The sequence below is a fragment of the Gallinula chloropus genome, assembly GCF_964237585.1.
Source record: "Gallinula chloropus genome assembly, chromosome: 3".
Classification (NCBI taxonomy): domain Eukaryota; kingdom Metazoa; phylum Chordata; class Aves; order Gruiformes; family Rallidae; genus Gallinula; species Gallinula chloropus.
The window spans coordinates 68269513-68289702 of NC_140087.1; the positions used below are offsets into that span (position 1 = coordinate 68269513).

General features: G+C 49.5%; 1 protein-coding gene across 1 annotated transcript in view; it reads right to left on the reverse strand.

Annotated features, from left to right (window-relative positions):
* Positions 1-18491, reverse strand: part of SPRED2 (sprouty related EVH1 domain containing 2) — a gene marked incomplete at both ends in the record, with an annotated part of 62418 nt that extends 43927 nt beyond the window's left edge. The window contains one exon of the mRNA XM_084261311.1: positions 18445-18491. Within this exon, the coding sequence (XP_084117437.1) occupies positions 18445-18491 (47 nt within the window). The remainder of the gene's footprint in view (positions 1-18444) is intronic.
* Between the last annotated feature and the right edge of the window lie 1699 nt (positions 18492-20190).

Consider the following 20190-nt stretch of genomic DNA (forward strand, 5'->3'; position numbering starts at 1 on the left):
AGTAGATACTAATTTGCTAAAGAGACAGATAAACATGTACAGGAAATACTTCTATGAAGGTCCTGATCCTCTGAAGATTAATAATCTACAGTACTGGAGACAAAACCATGACACTGAGGAAATAAGCAAACTATAAAAACAGGAAGAAGTGGAAGTTTATTTTTTTTATGTTATTTTGAGGGAATATTTGTTTTTCTGAAGCTTAAGATACCAGCAAAAGCCTCCATCTGCAGATCACACTATTCTCTATACAAAAGCAGCTGCCAAGAGTTTCCTCACCCAGGTCCCCAGAGCTGGCAATCTGGGGAGCCCATCCTGCACCTTACAGAATAGCTGCCTCCCTAGCCAACATTGTTATTCAGTTTTCACCTTGTTTAAAGTCATCAGTAGTCACAGAAAGGCTTGTCCCTGTGTGGACAATGTTCTGTAGGTGACACCCATAAATCAAGTTCTCCTGTTGTTGCATTTCCCGCCCCCACCCAGAGGACAAAGGCATATATACCTCCATATATGCATTTTGCCAAATTTGCTGTAATATTCCAGTATGGAAGTGTTTTGCCACAAGCAAACTATCCAGAAAAGCTGTTCTGGACCCTCCCCCGCCTTGGTTTTTGTTCTGGTCAATGTAAAGATACCACTGCCATGAATGACAGCCCCTCCAAGGATGCAGAGGGGATATGCTGAAGCCAACCACCACTTCTGCTGCGACCTGGTGACACAGCTATTTTTGGACCACCACAAGTCACTTAAGCTGAACAGACACAACCACCCTGTCTGGAGGCATTAACCTTTTCTTCCATCTCAAGCATCCCACACTAGCCTATGGTGGCACCACAAGGAGCCCTCAGACTCATGTCACATCTTACATGTAAGCAGTCTTAATTAGGTTAGTCAGGCTGAAGCACAGCACTGCCCAGGGGTCTTCTGCTACTAAAGGAGGTGGGAAGAGTAGGGGACAGTGACACCACATCAATTTATCCTTGCTCAGGAACTTTTTGAAGTGACTTCTCCAACTCATTCTTGCCAAAGCCTGCACAAGATCCAGATCATTCCCACTGCAACCAATGCTACAGTGATCTACTGAACACCACTCTAAGAACTGAATTAGACTCACGTTTCTCTGCGGAGTTCCCAGCTTTAACTACAGAAATGGAGTATAACTTGAAACCAAAAAAAGAAATTATTTAAGTATTTATGTTTCTGAAATGTTATTGTCATCTTGCTCTTCAGTACTGTATACTACTGAATTATTTTTGTCCACTGGTAGTGATCCCTTTGAAGCATTCATTGCTTAGGAAATATAATTAAGTTTCCAAAATAGTTAGCAGATGTTAGTTAACTATGGAGGACAATGACCTACATTAATAAGAAATAATCCAGTGCAGTACTATCAACCTAGCTTTCCACTTGGGTTTGGCCTCTGCCACAAGTGCACTGAAGATCTAGATGTTATTTGTGTGCTTACTGTATGGCACATTTGACTAGATATATAAATATCTCAATATTGTATCAAATACTAAACATCTGCTGTTTGTGTGACACAGACTATACCAAGCCACAGGTTTTCTGATTTTGTGCATGTCAACCAGGACAATGACTGACAGCAACAACAGCATGGTCAATTAAACTGCAGTAAAATCAGAGAAGTAATGTTAGAAGTCTGAAACAACTTAAAATTTCACTTCACCCAAGTTATTCCTGTCTAGAGAAATGCCAGCGCTGCAGAGTGCATCGACACACTCCTCGATGACAACGGATAAGCGAAGGTTTGTGCTCAAAAACCCACCCGAGCCAGCCAGGCTAGCCAGTGGGCACCTGCCTTGTGCCAATTCACATTCCCTTCTCAAGTGATGACTTACATGAAAATCCTGCCAAATTGCTGCACATCCAAGTAGCCCAGCTGTTAATCTCTCCTAATTTTTGCTTTGTTTCCCATGCACACTACAGTACCAGGGTTTCACGTGACAAAACGTTTTACACCATCTATCAGCTCCTCATGTTAACTGATGGTATTGATGTGAGTTGTTTAATTACCAATTACAAGCAGAAATTGGAATAACAGCAACAGACACAGGCGGAGACCCCACGCGCTGGCTTCTTGGAAATCTCTATCATGAGCCCTATGAAAGATCAGGCTCTCCAACTAATTAAGTACTTGAGGCAGCAGTGAAGCTGCACCCATATACAGTGTGTGCCAAGGTTCCCCATGCTTTGCACCCTGAAATGTCACCCAGAAATATCATTTCAATCCTGAAACAATGCGCAGATATTCTGGTTTCACCCTTCTTTGCTATAGGTGAAGATGAAAGAACGAGATACCAAAATCAGGGGCAGTACTTCCAACAAAAACACCAAACTCTGACTCCTGCCACCAAGGCAGTTCATCAAGTGTGAGCCAATTAGCAAAATACAGCAGTCTATTTTTCTCCATAGTCCGCCAATATCCAAGAGATGCTTTCAGAAGTCATAGATGGCTCTTCAAGCCCCTTTCTTCTAAGCATATAAAAATAGCATGAAGACAAAAAGCAGAAGAAAATGATGGGTGCCTTGTCCAGGGAAGCTCTCTTGAGCTTTGGCAGCCTTGGTAACAGTGCATGCGGTGCTGGAGGACAGCTGTAAGCCAGCTGATGCTCAAAGTGTCAGACATCTCTTCTGGGGCATCTCATGGCTTCTTGGCTTTCCACAGCCCTGGCTGCACAGGGCGTTTTTGCTGTATCCATTAAATCAACCAGCGTTTGAGGTCCACGGGCATTTCAGCAAGTAAGAGACGCATGCCAATGACATCAGAATTAAAATATGAAATAATAATTAGCAAGAAAATCAAGCAGCTTAAAAAGTTTCCATAGTATTTACAGACCATGGACCTTCTTGCCAAGCAAGGTAGCAACAGGAAAGGCTGGGGTCTGGTGCCAGGGACCCCAGACACCCATCATGCCTACAATGACCAGCTGTTGTCAGTATGAAGGATGGTACGGGGACTATTCCAAAAATCCCACTCCTGGATAGCACTCGGAACTTCCTCGTGACCCTCTGCCAAGCAAGCGGCACTGCAAGCTCAAGGCGGCTCCTCGCTTGCTTTCCTGAAACGCTGCTGTGGAAGGGGCACGGGACAGCTCTGACAAGCCCATGCCATTTCCAAGCAGCAGATTTTAACAGCTTTAACCTGCTAACAGCTGGCAGGGCCACAGCCGCATCCATGGGCTGCCACTTAAGTTTCAAAGTTTCTTCTTTGATATGGAGTAATTTTTGCTCGGTGCCCCAGTGCTTGTTCAGGCAGGCATTCTGTTCACCTGGGGCAAGCATGCTCTTCAAGCTTAATTAGGTCATATCCTAGGCTCAAGAATTTAATAGTTGATTGAAACATCATGCCAACCTATGGTGTCCTCTGCATGTCTCTCATGCTTCACGTCGTGGAAGTCCAAGGGTGGGAGAGCAACTTGGGGTGGGGAGAAGGTTTAATTTTAGCCAAAACGAAGAACATGTTCAGCACGCTGCCTAGCTGAGGGAATAAAATAAAATCAAAATCTACCCTGCAACATTCCTGCTCTCTGGCACGGACAGACTAACACACACATGATCCGTAATGCAGAGGACCACTACAAGGCAAAAATCTTTCACAAAACTAGAGCTACAGCCAGATACTATCTAAATTAAGCGACACAACATGGGGAGAAAGCCTGCACAACCCGGGAAGCTACCAAGGCATGTGTGCACCCACACGCTGAAGGAGCCTATTGCAAACCTATCCTTGAACTGTTGTCAAAGGTAGTGCCTCACAGAGGCTACTGGCTGTGCTCGGGCAGGAGACTGCATCTTCAAGTTACCTCTCTGGCTCCAAACATACAGGAAATACTTTCTTAAACAGGTTTCTTGCAAACTTGCATATCCCCCCTTGCCAGGTTGTTGTGTGTTTTAGTACAAAAACCCACAAAGAGCAAACCTCAGAGACATTTCCCACGTCTTCCTGCAGACATTTGATTGGAAGGAGGACACTAACCACCTTCTGACCTTTATTCAGAACAAGGCACTCTTGACAAAATCAAGGCTAACCTGCAGAGGTAAGTTACCACATACAGCAAATATCTTCCTTAAGCACAGCAGAGGTTAGAATATTTAGCATTTTAAGTAGATCACATAAATTACAAAGCCACATTTCTGCAAAATAGAGAAGTTCCTTTATTCACGATGTTCCAAAATAAAATGAGTATAGAGACCGGGTTTTTAGCACCTTCGGTATTTCCTTCCCCATATTTAAAGGCTACAGTTTTCACAAAAAGTTAAATATAAAATAGCGAGAACATGCACAAACCTTTCAACTTCTTTTACTCAATTAAGCAAAGAAACTCTTGCACAGCAGCACTCGGGTTCCCTGCAATGCAGCACCTCCCAACGAGCCACATTTTCCTTCTCTCCCATCTTGAGTTTTCTCTGGGTTTTAAAAATTTACCTTTGCTATCAAGGGAGTTCCTAAATCCTCTTTATGAATTATATGGCAAGAGATGCCTGAACCAGGTGCTTAACCGTTTTTACACAGTTCAGGGATCAGCAGAGGTTTCTCGCTGGCAGAAGTCAGACGCAGAAGCAGAGGAAAGGGGCTGAGCATTGATTCCTTCTACCTAAGGAAACAACAGATTCAGCTAGAAGAGCAGTTGGGCATTAGCTCTTGGGAGCCTCTTTCAATTAAAGAACTTGTGAACCCCAAAGCATCCACGTCCCCCCTCAGGCTACTTTGCAAACAGTCACTCAGTGTGACCTCATGCTTCTCACCGCTTCACGGAAGACAGAAGAATCGGGATTTCCTCTGCAAGCATCATAGCAAGTCAGTACTGCCAAGCAAATGCATCCAACTGCTGTTGTTGTACCCCTGGGTCACCCGAAGCTGCACATCTGGGTCACGCCAAGAGCACAAGGCAGTGAGGATGAGCCTGAGCCAGCGGTTGGGTTGAAGCCAACAGCAGGTCCCCAGCTACCCTGCCATGCGGCTGGGCATCTGGATCCTGCCAGAAGCCAGAAACTAAGACATGGTTCTAGGCTTAACGGGTAAGAAAACAAGCCAGGTGCTCTGTACCTGACAGGAAACGCACATCCAGACAACAAGCCAAGGAAGACGCACACCACCTGACACTGAAAGTCACTGTCTGCAAACACCAGGAAGGTTCAGTTCCACTGATGAAAGAAAAACAGTCGCCACCTTCGCCTGCCCAGGTTCACATCATGACAGCTTACAGAACCACAAACTGGCAAGATCAGTACAAAATTCATTAATACGTTTTCTGCTGACCCACTGCCAATTAAGGTCACGAATTTCTCTGCCACCCCATCCTTCCCTTCTCTTTCCTTCTGCCCCCACCACCCCCCATTTACACACAGGGGTGTTTGCTTACACACACACTCCAAAAAACCCAGTACTAACCGCACTCAAAAGTGACATTGGCTGTTTACCAAGTATTTTTTAATGCATCCTAATATCTGGACTGTCACTTTCATAAAAAGATAAAGAGAGGATGTGAAAGATCTCTGATGCTCAGTTCAAAGCTGAAAGACAGTTAATGTTAACCATCTGAAGATGCAACCTCTTCCGGGCACAAGCACGTTCCCTGCAACCACCAGCAGCAGCTCTCAGCTAGACCCCTGGCAGTCTACCGAATGAGTCCTTTACAGCATTAACTGCAACAAACATATGTTATATATTGTCTCCTACTGTTCCACTGATGACCCATCAGATAACACAGATCCAGAAGCTCCTGGCAAAGCATTCATGTTTTTCTACCCTCACTTACAGGGCAGGGGTTGCTTTTCTGCTGGACCAACACTGCTTTACATGTCTACAGCACAAGTAGGTAGCCTGGGCTTGACACCAATGACCCAAGGCGGATGATCATCTGGAGAAAGTCCAACTGGGATTGCTCATTTCTAGTCCCACCTCTACCACTCATACCACAAGCACAGATATCAGATCAACTTTTTCCTTCTTAAAACATATACAGGGAAGTACTACTTGCAGTTGGGTACTCGTTTTCAGCAGGGTACCAGACTCATGTACAACCACAACCAAATGCTCTTGTGAAAAATTGTTTCTCCTAACCCTGCAGCAGTGAGGAAGCAGAAGAGGTAGAGTCTAGTACCATTTAACTATTTTTTTCTTGATACAAAGCTTACACAGAGGGAATGCGTTTTACTGAAATCTCAACATTTAACTGCTGGAACACAGGAGACACTTTCCTCTGTACCATTTCATCCCAAGACAACACATGAACCTTAGAGACCACTGTAACCCAAAGAGAAGTGAGTTGCCAAAGCACCCTGTGATTTTATTGCTTAAATCACTGCAGAATTTGGAGTGCATTTTGTCCAACAGATGCAAAACCAAGCTGCAAGTGCTCTCCTGCTCACTCTCCTCTGTTTTTTCTGTCTTTAAGTCAGCACTGAGAAGCCAAATTAAGCTCCTGACTCTCAGCTCCTTTAATCACATGAGTTACTGCGACAACTCCAGAAGTTTATATATTTTCTTTTCAAAACATGAATGGGAAAGTGTACACAAACAGCCTTCTTTCTCCATCCCTTCCTTCCCATAAGGAGGGGTGTTTGTTTTTTTTATTCGACCTTATGAAAGGTTGGGGAAGCTATTCCACCAATACTCTGATAAAGGTAGCCCACGCTTCCTTAGAGATATAGTAAAGGAAAGCAGGAAAAAAAACCAACCCCGAAACAGCTAACTAACAAACCACCCAAACACCCCCACCAGCAACAAAGCTGATAGAAATGCTTTTTCATTACTTCTGTACAGAACAGCAAGTGATATCAACAAACTAATCCAGTTTACACTTCACCATGAGCTCTCCTGACCAAGACAGCATGGAGATACATGGGTGCAGAGGCACTAACCCCAGCAGCATTTCAGTGCTCAGCAGCCAAACTCCCCCAACCTCCCCCAAAAATGCCTCAGCCAGGGGTTTTTGTGTTTCAATCTATGGATCTTCACGATCACTATTTCTGAAATAGTCCATGTGGCTGTTAACTTCAGCGAAGGGTTGTCTTCATGTTTGGGGTGGGGAGCGGGGGGGGGGAAAGAGGGGGCTTTTCTGCACACCCTGGAAATTTATTTCTGGAATCCGGTTTAAAGGCATGCATGCAGAACCAAAACAAATGAGTGGTTGGTGCAGACCTCATTAAGCTGTAACTTTTTTTCATTTGTAGGCTGTGATTTCAAAAGCCTTCTTAGCCACTCACTGGGGAAGGACTGGCATGGCTGAGGTCAACGGCCACACCAACCTCCACATCCAAAAACTGGGAGACCCCAGCTACCTCCTGGCCTCTGGGTCCACAGACATTTATGTGACTATAATAAAGCTGGAAGAGATGCAAGGATATTTTTTTATAGTGCAAACACAGGAGTGAAGTTGAACATCACTGTACTGCAAGCATGCCTATTTTAACACCATCCAGCCCAGCATCATGCAACATGGCCACGGCAATCCCAGAACCAAGAAATTCTTCAATTCTAGTTCAATCCCAGGCATTAAAATAAGGCTAATTTCTGCCTCCCCTTTGTCTGCTGCCTGTAATAATTCCTAAGCGCACCACACACATGCAAGCACAACTCCGGAATGACCCCCCCCCCTCCACGCACACATCAAGTTGAATGGATAAAATCCCCCACCCTCCTCCTGCCTCTGCCCATCCACACCAAGCCACACCACTCCATGTCTGGAAGGATTTTAACCAAACATGGTCACTTACCCAGGCGCACTGACCTGGGAAGGTTTAGGACTTCTGGGTGAGGGCAAGGGAGGCACAGACTTTTGAATGAATGATAAAAGCACAGTCAGGCCTGACAAACAGCTCAGCAAGGACAAAAGTTGTTATTTATCACAGAACTTGTTTCAGGAACTACTGTAAAAAAGCACATCACTGACCCGATAAGATCTTCCAAACTAGTAGAGTTTATGTATACATAGGCATAGGGGGAAACGGTTTATTTGGGCTCTAAGGTTCTTCCTGTAGGATGCAGTGTTTATAAAGGGTATTTCTAGAACTTCCTGAGTGCATTTGTGAGACCATGCTCTCCCTACGCCTCCAGATCCGCCAGCTCCTCTCCACACCAGCCTGCCTACCCACAACATTTATACCCAGGGCGTAGAGGGACAGAGGCTGTATATCCTGCAGCTCAGCAGGACCAAGCTCCAAGTCACTACGGTGCGTGAAACATAGGAAAATCACAGCTCTTCTTCATGTGGTTTTTTCATTGGAAAATACCGCCAGTTATCTGTGACTATAACACACAAAATTGTTTGGGTCTTCAAAAATGCATTTTGTGTCGTTTCCTCCCCCCCCCAGCCCCATCACTCCTCCTTTATTATTTATTTTTTTAAAACAAGCTAGTTAACTCTCTACATTTCCTTCGGACAACAAGCAGAAGCTCATCTTCAGCATTGTTTACTAACTTTTCCAGCCACCCCACATTCAGGCTCTCATGCAGTATACCCAAATGCTAAATACTGGTAGGAAAAAAAAACCCACTACAATCAAGCCCCAAAAAATAAAACAGGAAATTTTTCTCTTAAGCAGCTCTAGTGGTTTAATTGTACTGCAATCTTTTATTCTTGTTTTGAAACACAGACAACAAGCTCTGCAGTACGTTTTTCCCCTAGTTCAACTAAACATCAGATGCCTTTTTAAAAACACAAGGTCATTCAAGCAACACAAGCACTGGAACCATGATTTTACAAACCCCTCTAACATTTCCTAACCTTTCTATCTGCACATCCACCCAACTATACACATCCAGCAACAACATGTAAAGCAACGGCGGGCTGCAATCAGCTTAACACCTCCCATGCCAAGTTTCAGTCGAGGATGAATTATGTTGGCAGAGCTGTATATCTCCATTGAAAAAGTTTTTTGCTGTAATTTCACCAGTATTTAAAAAAGAAAAAAAAGGCACAAGTGTGCTCTGCCGAAATACCAATGCCTTTTCTGTAATTTATACTCACATGCTTTAAAAATGTGGAGTGTAATGAGCTCTGAAATATCGGGATTTATGCCGTGGTCTAACAGGGATGTCTGGTCCCTGGTTCTCTATCCCCACCAAGGCAGTGGGGGGTTTTAACAGCAGTTAAAAAAATAAAAATTAAATAATTTAAAAAAAAAAATCAGTACTAAGGAATTGTGCACCTTGAATTTTAAGAAACATGATCAAAAAAGGCACCTCTATTTCCAAAACTGTGGAGAAGATGGTAGAAGGCAGGTCTAGCCCCCACTTTCAGCAGCATACTCTCCCACACAGCTCTTCAAGAGCCAACCTGGAAGCAGAGGAGGGTGCATCGCTTGGCTTGGCGACACTGTGAGGACCCATCGCATTCGGCATCTAAGGCAAAATAAAAGACACTTGGCTCCCCATTGTGCCACTGGACTTCTGCCCCTGCGCCCCCACCCATGCAGTACAGACAAAAGATGTAGAGATGGAAAGGTCTGAGGGCTAAAGGAACCGCACTATCGAATTAAAACAGCTGGAAAAACTCGGAGCATGCTTTGAATTAGCTCGGGTGATATTTTCTGATCTCTATGTAATTTTTAAGAGCCAGACTGTTTGTAAATAACCTGCAACCCCAGACCCAGCCCTGCAGCAGCGGCCAAGTCCACTCGCCAGCTCCGCTGCTGCCTTCCAGCAACTCGTCAGAGCACCCCTTTGATTCCTGGAAAATAAAAACACCAAACCCCTAGCTCTCCAGTATTAACACCTGGATGCTTTTTTTTTCAGCTCTCAGAGATTGTGTAAAGACCCCACAAACCACCATGCCAGTGGTACCCTCCTGGTGCCTTAGCCAAGGGGTGGGGTGATGGGCTGCGGGGGTGGGGAAGGATGCATGTGAAGAGGCACTGGAGCTGCTGCTCGCTACCGGGGCATGAACCCAGCTATTCTATTCACACACACTCCCTTTGCCTCATTTCGTCTCAACTGGAGGCAAAGCACACACTCCCTTATATGCCGCAACTTGAAGCGTTAGTAACCTTATATCAGCTTGGGGGCATACCTTTCCACTCGTAAAACCACGCAAACAGCCAGCCTGCCTTCCAAGCACTTAAACCCAGACGGGAGTGTTTGGACATGTCGGCGGAAGAAATGCAGCGAGCGGAGGCGAGCTGAGCTCTCCACCGCTGCGCAGTCACTGGAAGAAGGGGGCGAGCAGGACAGGCATCTTTTTGGGCAACGGCCCCCTCACCGTGGGGACCTGCTGAAGGTGCTACAGGCGAGGAGGGATCTCGGTTGCAGAAAAACGAGCATTGCCCCCACACCTATAAAGACATATAAACAAGGCTATAGGAGAACTTTCCCCTCACATTCCCCCATCCCTTTAAAAAGTGCTTTCCACCACCAGTATGTGAATTCATAAGCAAAAAGCATAAACGGTCTAGAGACTCAGCAAAAGAGTAATTAAAAAGTTACCCAGATGTGCTTTAGCTCAGATGCTAATTGCTGCTAGTGGCATCAACTAATCCTAAGCATGGACTTAGCTGCTATAAAATCACATTGTTTAAGAAACATCTTTCCACACGCAAGGGGAGGGATGAGGAAGGAGCTGATAAGCAAGACCGTGGTGCTGCAACAGGCTCCGGTGTTTAGGGAAGAAGCTTCGTGATTTCCCACAGAGTTTTGAAACTCTTGACTGCTGTGCAAACACCTCTGGCGTGTTTCAGCTATTACAAAGGAAACTAATCTTTCTCCTAACTACACACACTGAGCAGGCAAGCAACACTGAAAAGCTCTAACGTACAGTGCAGGGAGAGAAGCTGCCTTGGCTTCAGACCCACTTTTAACTTGCAAAAAACACCCCCATAAGTAATGAGACTATCCAAACAGGACGCATATATAATTCAATTAAAAAACTAATCTAAGTGTTTCCAGACCTCCTTGGTACTCGAGTGCATGTGTGGAACACGCTCCTGTCCTTGCACAGCAGCACAGGTCCTTACAAGCAGAGACACGTGTTTCCCCATACGCTAGATCAAAAGACACTATCAGGTTTTACCACACATCTCCCAACACTATCAATGCAAGTCTCACAAAAAGCAACAGCCGAGGTGTAACAGCGACCAACTCAACTTTTCCAGTTAAAAAACCCCAAAAAACCCAAGCGGCTGCTCTCAATAAGAGAAACACACTTTTTGTTCCTGGAGAGAGATACACATGGGTAACAAGGCCTTTACTTTACACACGTGCAAACAAAAGTCTTTTTAATTGTTTAGGCAGTTCATTTCTGGCTTGCATCTTGCCTAGATTCTGTAGCACCTCAGACAAAAAGCACTAGCTAGCAAGGAAGAAGCTCCACCACCACGGTAGACTTCATGCCATCAAACACTTTTCTTCACATCTAAGTCCAAGGTCTTGGGGGTGGTGGGCAACTCCATAATCTCACCTTTGAAGACATCACAGATGGGGAAATCAGGTGATTCTGTTAAAGAGCTCTACAAGACCTCCTCCCCATGCCTGTTGGCAAGAAGTTTCCTTCCTAGCTGGAATCACCATCAGCTGTAGGGCTCAGCTGAGACAGATCCAGATCTCTCCTCTGATTACAGTTGAGAACAAAGGGGAGGGGGGAAAACCCCAACCACCAAACCAAAACACAATCCTTGAGCTGTGAGTTGCAAGCAAAGAAAGACAAAGTAAGTTAGTTATTCAAAAAGTCTAAGAACGAGCAGACTAGAGACAAAAATAGTAATTTGGGTTAAATCTCACTTAGACCTACTGCAACAGCAGTAAACGTCTTTAGCGGCCTTGAGAGCAGACTTTGTAATGCTGCTTTGGGTAAAACACAGCTGACTTCTAAGGTGAAGCTTCTACTGCAGGAAGTGGACAGCGTTTTGCCCCAGTGCCTATCTACATCAGGTACACATGATGGGAGACCACCTTCCCCTGATGCTAGGGAGGAAGTATCGCCAGAGGGTTTGGTTTGCAGCAGGAGACATGTTGATGGCAGAAATCTTGCTTCCAGACAGGAATGGTGTGAGAAGAAGTGGGGGGGAGGAGGGGGGGCACGGGGGGAGAAGAAGAAACCAAAAACTCACGAGTGCAGGGGGAAGGAAATGAAAGCACAGAACAAGAAACGTACCAGAGAAAGTGGGCAGGAAAACACAGAAACCCAGGAGAAGGAGGGAACAGCCCCACATCAGCTCCATGTGGAGAGCTGCTCCAGCCTCAGAGGCAAGGCTAAGCCTCCTGTGCTCAAGAGCCGTCCAGCTGCTGCTGGGTAAGCCTGCTTCCCTGGGTGTGATGGGTGCAGGACAGGGAGGAACCATGAGATATTTTGCTGGATGAGGGACAGCGATAAGACAAGAGTGAATACATCCTACTGGACATAAAGGACATGACCTTCCACTGCCCACCCAACATTTGTTTGGCATCTAGCTGCAGCAGGAATAGAGGCGAGGAGCATCGCTGTATTTGGGGGTATCAACTCTGTTGGCCACAATGGCATGATAAAACACCCAAAACAACTGCACCAGTGGGCAGGAGCACAGCAAAGCAATGCCCAAAACACTACTCTTGCTGCATCAGCAGGGTTCACCTCGGCTCAGTTTCCGCAAGGCAGCACCCTTGACTCACTGAGCAGAGGGGACCAGCAGCCAGCCAGGCCAGCCTTGTATGAGGAACTATGTGGGCAAGTCCAATTTTTGCTTCAAAAAGCTGATCCAAAACCAAAGATGAGTGTTAGGCACAACGGGCAGGCATCAAGCAGGCTGCTGGCATAGCCCAGCTGCATTTCTCTGTAGCTTTGGAGTATCAGGTTTTCAGTACTGAGCAAGCACCAGAAAAAGAAATGATTAATGGAAATTTGACAAGGGAAGGGGGTGGATGTGGGCAAGGAAAAGGGAAGGAAAGGAAGGAAAAGAAGATGCACAAAATCTTGGCAGAAAACCAACAGGTAAGAAACAAAACAACAACAAAAAAGCATTAGAAACCACCATCTGAGTTGACCCATGCTAAGGTGGAAAGAAAGGGTCAGTGCAAGGTGCTGAGATGCTGCACTGCTCTGCTTTGCTGCAGGCTTGGAGAAGACCTCTCTTAATGCTGCCAGGATGTATGTGACAACAGCTTCTCACTTGCTTTTGGTAGTCCACAGAAGCAGGGACCACTGCGGCTCACATCTGCTGTCAATCAACTCAGCAGTCTATCTGTGCCTTTTTTAGTCAACTGACCTTTTAAATTGTCTTTCTTTTTAAATTTATACATTGCTTCAGAAGTGGGAGTCCTCCAGAACCCCAATGCTCCCCTTCGCAAACACAGCATGTACCAAACACGCCGTCTCCAGAGCTGTACTTTTAGTTTTACTGATCCTCTATGCCCTCTTCACACCTGTACATCTCCTGCAAGAAGGATTACCCTCTTCTCTTAAAGGGGTGGGTGGAAGGGAAGGAAAAAGAAAACACTTCTTTTTTTACTGAATTTGTTGAAGGTGGCAGTTCCTACAGCTCAGTCCTAAAGCTGGTCCTAACGTTCCTAAAGCTGGTCCTAACATCAAAGCAAGAAAGAGGTACACCTCTGCCAATGAGCCACAAGATCTCAACTTCTGTGGAAACAGGGCGCTGACACTCAACATGCTGGATCAACATGCAATCCTGCATATGATGGGATGAGGCTGCCCACCTGCACTGTTTTGTACCCAAACTTACCCAGTACTTCTCTCCCAGGTTTAATATCTTTGAAGGACGGTTTATTCTTATTCTGCTGGAGGGAAGAGAACTGAATTTACCCATTCCTCAAGACTGCCAGAATGCGTAAGAAAGCAAAAAGAGGGACTGAAACCAATCGTTAAGTTGTCTCTCAGCCCTCAGCTCCTCTTTTCCAGCCTGGTCCAGAAAAAGGAGTACAATTACCAGCACTTCCCTGCAGTTTGGTGGCCAACCGGAAACAATTTTGTGGTTTAAATCCAGCTACCAGCAAACCAAGTCCATGTTAAGAGTGAGCCTCACCGCACAATGTACTTTTGTTTGCAGCCTCGGGATTTAATTAAAACGAGCAGATAAAGCCTACCTTTTAACCCACGCTCGAGGGTGCGCCCCAGCAAGATAAAAAACAGGCTGCAAAAACAGGTTGAAGACGATCCTATTGCTGATGCAGCATCCGTGCCACGCTAACATCGTTCCACCACGTTTCTTGCTGAGGGGAGCCTCATCAGGAAAAAAAAACACCCCTTACTTTCTGGCCCAAAGGCAGGTTGCTCATGTTTCTCCCATTCAACAGAGGATCAGGGTTACCCCCAAGGGCTGCCTGCAGTCATAGCGTGGACTAATATGGAGAGAAATTCAACCCTGGCTCCCTCCTATTCGTGGCAACCCTCTTCCCACTGGCCTGCTGTCCAGTTGTCCAACCAAACACCCCCTCCATCCATTTTACGCCCACCGCTCCTTTCCAAGCCATATCCAAGTAGAAAGGGTAAACTCTTATTCCCTCATAAACAGCAACTTCTCCCAGTAACCGAACAAAGCAGCCACTTACATGTCGTATTTTAAACAGGCATGTTTTCAGGCCAAGAAATAAACAGTTGTATTTTGGCAATCCTTCATTTCCTGTCCTATTTGCGAGCAATAATGTCATGACATACGGCATGTCCCGTGCCTTTCTCCCCAAGCTTAAGCTTGCAGCAGAAAAAAGAAAGTTGGCTGAATGAGACGCTTATGACAGCTACAGAGAAGTCATCAGTATTGGGCAAAAAAGTGTGATAAAAATAAAATTGGGGGGGGGGGGGGGGGTGTTTTTTCAGTGTAAAGGGCAAAACTTCAACACTGCAAGACTCAGTGTTCAGAGCAAGTGCCGCTGGTCACACTGTCGGTCCCCGCTCAGCGATGGAGAAGCAAGATTTTGGACAAGTGAAAGGACAAAGAAGGGTTGAGTCAAATTTAATTTTCTTTCCCTGGAACAGGAAAAAATACATTGCCCCGAAGCATCAGCCTGCTCTCTCGCCACATTTTGCCGTCCCACATGACATCACAGCGACTCCCTGTACTGCCCGAGACGTATCCCACTTAACCCAGCTTGTTAAAAACCTCCAGGGGACCGGTCCCACTTGCAAGCACTTGGCACACACGCTCAGGGCTCGCTGGAATAAATCAAGCACGTGTTGGCTGAGCAGCTGGGACACCCCCAGATGAAGTCTGCCTGGCTCGGGCAGGGCGTCGCAGCTCCATCCCAAGCAGCGAGAGGCTGCGGACCAACACTTCCTCGTTCTCTGACCTTTTCCATTTAATTACTTCCTGTGACTTTCTTGGAACCGTGCATCGGAACGAGCAGGCGGCAGCCTCCGGGCGTAACCGAATCACTTTAAGGGTTCGGCTCCATCCTCCTACTTATGAGTGGAAAGGAGCCAGCAGCCCACCCGGGAGCTGTCGGCAGCGGAGCAGGTCACCACTAGCAGTGGGCAGGCAGCTGCCCCTCTTCCCGGGTGCAGGCGGTGCTGCCTGAAAATCTCTCACCCCACCACTTTGGCTCAGCACTAAAGCTTTGTGCCACAGTCTGGTTACCGGGAGCGTCCCACCATTTCCCTCTGCCCTGCAATGTGCGAAGAGGAAACGGAGCGGTGATGGGGCGGGGTGGGGTGGGGGGAAGGAGGGATGCAGAACTAAAGGCTGAGATGCAGAAAGAGGCGCTCACTTTGCAATGACAAATTGACCTCTAAGTATCGATCTGAAATGGTGCAGTCATGAAGGGACCAATGAGTTTCCAGCATCCTGAGCACTATTTTCTCCCTCCTCGGTTTTTATAAATCGTTTCAAAACTCAAACCGCTATCGAGCGGTGCTCAAAGAATTTTAAAAAAGCCAAAAATGGAGGGGGGTGGAGGGGGAGGGAAGGAAACAAACACCCACATCATTCAGTTGAAGAGAGTTATTTTAAAAAGCATCCTGACACTGGTCCTTTTTTATTTTTGGTGATCTGGCTGTTAACATTTGCTCACAGTGCACTCAGTGAAATGAGAATAGCTATGCAAATTAAAGCCAGATATCTAGGGCAAATAGCACGCTATACTACCATTGTTCTGACAGCTTGAGAAAACTTATCAGGAGAGCCTGTCCTTATTTCTTTTAACACCATATATGTTGAAAACAAAACAAAACAAAAAAAATTAAATCACTTCACCCACCACCGAAATGAAAAACAACCCATGAGTCACCGGCCTCAGCGACGCTATCAATCAATGCAAGGCTGGAAGTGAGGAGCTTACGGAGGAAGCCATGGCTTACCTAAACCACCTTGCTGTGCCCTGCAAGGCGAAGGCGGCCCTTGCTAAACTGTGACAAGCCCAACTGCAGCCCCGCAAACAGACATTCGGGATGTGCACCGGGGTAAGGATCATGTCACATCATTTACACTGAAAACCAACACATCCAACCAATGCTGGGCTGCAAAGCAGGTCGGGTACCAGCTCCCCAGGGCCACCAGCACTCTCCATCTCCCAAGGACCGAAGCACAGCACTGCTGGGTTGACCCCAGGAGAGTGGGGGGACCCGAGAGTCTCCCTCCCTCCCCAGCCCAGGTAGGACACACACAAAAGCCCATCTGCCAAAGCCTCCCTTGTTGTGTCAGCGCAGCAGCATGTAGAAGAAGAATTTGCTCCAAAACAAACTGCAGCCTCCAATTAAGGAAAAAACCCAAAACCCAAACCAATCAACCCTAACCATCGGAGCCAAGCACTCACTGTTTTACACCAACCCTCACCTTCACACCAAGCCCTGCAAGAAAGCGCATTCAGAGCAACGCCTGCCAGCGAGATGGAGGTTGGAGAGCACCAGCTTAACCAGATGTAGTGCATGAAGGTTTGCCCCGTGCCAGTAAGCCCAGAGACACAGACCCACCTCTCTTCCTCTCGTCCAATTTGAGAAACGAAACAAAGAAAAAACCAAAACAAACCCCAAACCAAGAACCAGTGGGCTTTTATTGGAAATGAGTTGGCCACATTTTTCCAGCCTACTAGGTCATCCACCCAACAAAAATGCAACTTGGGGTTTTTTTTTGTGGGGGTGAGGGGAGGGAGGGAAGAACCCTAAGCGACTTCAAAATAGCCCCGATTTCAGAAGCTACCATATAAATGCGTATTTATAGCCTCTTCATTAAGAGGTGCCAAAATAACAATTCCCCGTAACAGGCGCGTTGCAGGCAGGAGCCATTTCCTTCGCCGCTCACGTTTCTCCAGTAAACAGCCTTAAAAATCCATCTGACGGTAGGAAGGTGCGTGCTGCCCTTTAGGAGTTTTTTTTTTTTTTCCCCAGTATCTTTTTTTTTTCCCTTCAGATTCCAGAACCGAGTCGGAAAAGTTGCCCAATTCCGGCGGCGCTTTCCGAGCCCCGCGAGCAGTCATTTTAAAGCGCGGCACATCCTATGGCGCTTGGCACGGCACCAGCACTGCACGCCAGTGAGTCATGGCTCTCGACTGTCAAAGCCCAGAAAAAAAAGAGATAGCCAGGAACAACGTTTGGGCTTGTAACAGCCTTTCCTGTAACGCCGCCCGAGTTCCTCCTGGGTCTGATTTCGGGGGAGGGCTGGTTTTCAAGAAGGGCAAAGAGCACCGTCGGGCATTTTGGAAGCCTCGGTGCAGCCTCCCCCGGAGGGTTGGTTTGGGGGGTGGGGTGGGGTGGGGGTGGGAAGCGTCCCCGAGCAGGGGTGCCTGCGCGGGAATGGGGTGTTGTAGAGGGGGGTGCGTGTGCGGGGGTGCAGCAGCTCCCCCCGCGGCGGGGAGGGGGTGGCGGTGAATGGGGAGGCCGCCGGTGACCGGGTTTATGAATGCGGCGTCATGTGACGGCGGCGGCGGCCGCCCTCTTATTCACAAAACGGCGGCGACCGGGGCGGGGATCCGCGACGTCGTGTCGTCGTCGTGTCCCCGTCCTCCTCCCCCAACACCACCTCCCGCCGCTTCCCGGCACCCCCTCCCCACCCCCAGCCCCCCAACCCCGGGGATGCGGGGAGGGGGAAGGGGGAGCGCACCGCCGCGCCGCCCGCTTCCGCCGCAGGCCGCCCCCGCCGGGCGCCCCGACTCCCCTCCCCCTCCGTCCGTCCCCCCCCGCACCTCGAGAGGTGGCGGCGAGGGACGCCCGGCGGAGAGGGGGGCAGCGTCCCGTCCTTTCCCCCCCCCACCACCGCCCCCCGCACCCCGGCGGCCCCGCGCCTCCCGGGGTTTTTATGAATGAAAAGGCGGTATGCAAATGAGCGCGGCCGGGGGGGAGCGCGAAATGGCGGATGCGCGGGCGGGCAGCGCGCACACGTACGCGCGTGTCCGTGTCCCTCTGTCCGCCCGCGGTCTGTGTGCGTGTGGGGGACCGGCGTGGGGGGTGGGGGTGTGTGTGTTTTGAGGGATCCGCACCGGCTCCCGCCGGGGCAACAAAAGGCGGCCCCCGCCCGCCCGCCCGCCCGTCCGTCCGTCCACCGCCCCCGCCCGGCCCCGGCCCCGCTCACTCGTCAGGGTAGGCTTCCTCGGTCATCTTCTCCCCGTCTAGGCTCATCCCTCGCCGCGGGCGGCCGGGCTGCGCCTCCGCATCTTCCTGCGCTTCACATGGCGGGGGAGGCCGCGCCGCGGCGGGCCGGGGCTGGCGGCCGCGCCGGGCCCGACGGCGCGGGAGCGCGGGCGGCGGCGGGGGATGGGGGGGAAGGGGGTGGAAAGGAGGGGGGGGGGTGGGGGTGGGAGGGGGCTACGGCCGCGCTTGTCGCCGGGCGGCGGCGGCAGGGGGCGGAGGAGGAGAGGCGGCGGTCAGCGCGCCGCGGGGGCGCGGCGGGGCGCGGCGGCGACGGCGGCGGCGCGGGGTCCGGGCCCGGGGGAGCGGCGCAGCGCCCGGGGGCAGGCGGCGGCGCCGGGCCAGCCCCATGGCCGCGCTCACGCCATGTCGGGGCGCCGCGGGTGGCGGCGGAGCGGAGAGGGAGGGAACCCCAGCAGGAAGCGGCGGCGCTGCCGAGCGGCCGCGGCCGCCGGGAGCGGGCAGGGCAGCGCCGGACCCAGGCGGGAGGGAGGGAGCCGCGGCGGCGAGGAAGGAGGAGACACGCCTGCCAGTGGCACCTCCCCCGCGGCGGCGCGGCCCGCCCCGGCCCGGCCCACCGAGCCCCCGCGGCGCAGTGCCCGGGGTGCGGCCGCCGCTGCGCTCGCCTCCGCCCGCCGGCACCGCCCCCCGCGCCGCAGCCCCCGCGCCCCGCCCGCCGCGGCTCGGCCCGGCCCGGCCCGGCCCGGCTCTCGGCTCACTTCAGCCTGTCCCGGCTGAGTTCAGCCGGGCTCGGCCCCGCTCAGTTCCGTTTAGCCTAACCTAGTAAGGCCCGGCTCAGCCCGATCTCGCCCTTCTCAGCCCTGCCGGGCCTGGCTGGCTTCAACCCAACTTTGCCCAGCTTGGCAGGGTTCAACCCGACCCAGCCTGGCCCAGCTCAGGTCGGTTCTGCCCGACCCAGCCTGGCTCGGCGCAGCTCCTCATCATGGCTGACAAGACCCCTAGGAAGGCTTTACTTTCCCGTAAGCGATGAGCGCGATGCCGTGTGCGCAGCGGGGAGTTTAACAGCCTGTTGATAGAGGAGCTCGGGGAGCTGGCGTTACCCCACGGAGCCATGGTCAGAGGTTCCTCCACGCTCACATTCTTACCACCCATCCTGCCCTCTACAAGAGCTCAAATCAACCCTCGGAGCCGTGCTCAGCAGCACTATGGCATGAGCGCAGGCATGCTTGCTAGCATCATGCAGTGATTTGTGCAGGTAATTTTAATTGGGTTTTGCCACACTGAACAGTATTGTACCTGTGAAGACTCTCTGGTGCCTCCTCAGCTACACCTTGCCATCTTCTGAGCTGGAAACTTGCCTGGTCCACAGAGGAAGGGGTGACGGGAGCTGACTTTAGAAAGGAATGTTTGGTGGGTGAAGTTGAGTAACTAGCAGTGACTTTTTGCTTCTCCATCAGGTCCTCTGTGACCTGGGAGAAGAAATCTGTCTGTGCCATGCAAACACATCACCTTGCACTTCTGGGCTCTCTGTGGGCTCCTCAACTGCAGCATCTCTTTCCTATTGTGGGTGGGGACACGTCCCATCTCTGCTCCCACTGCTCAGGGATATGCAGACCCTGTACGGTTGTGATTTCTAAGGAACCCGCTTACCGATTTGTCTTTCAAGTCTAGCCTATGGGGTTTAGTCCAGATTTTGCCATGGAAATTGTGTTTCTGCTCTGTTGGGTTT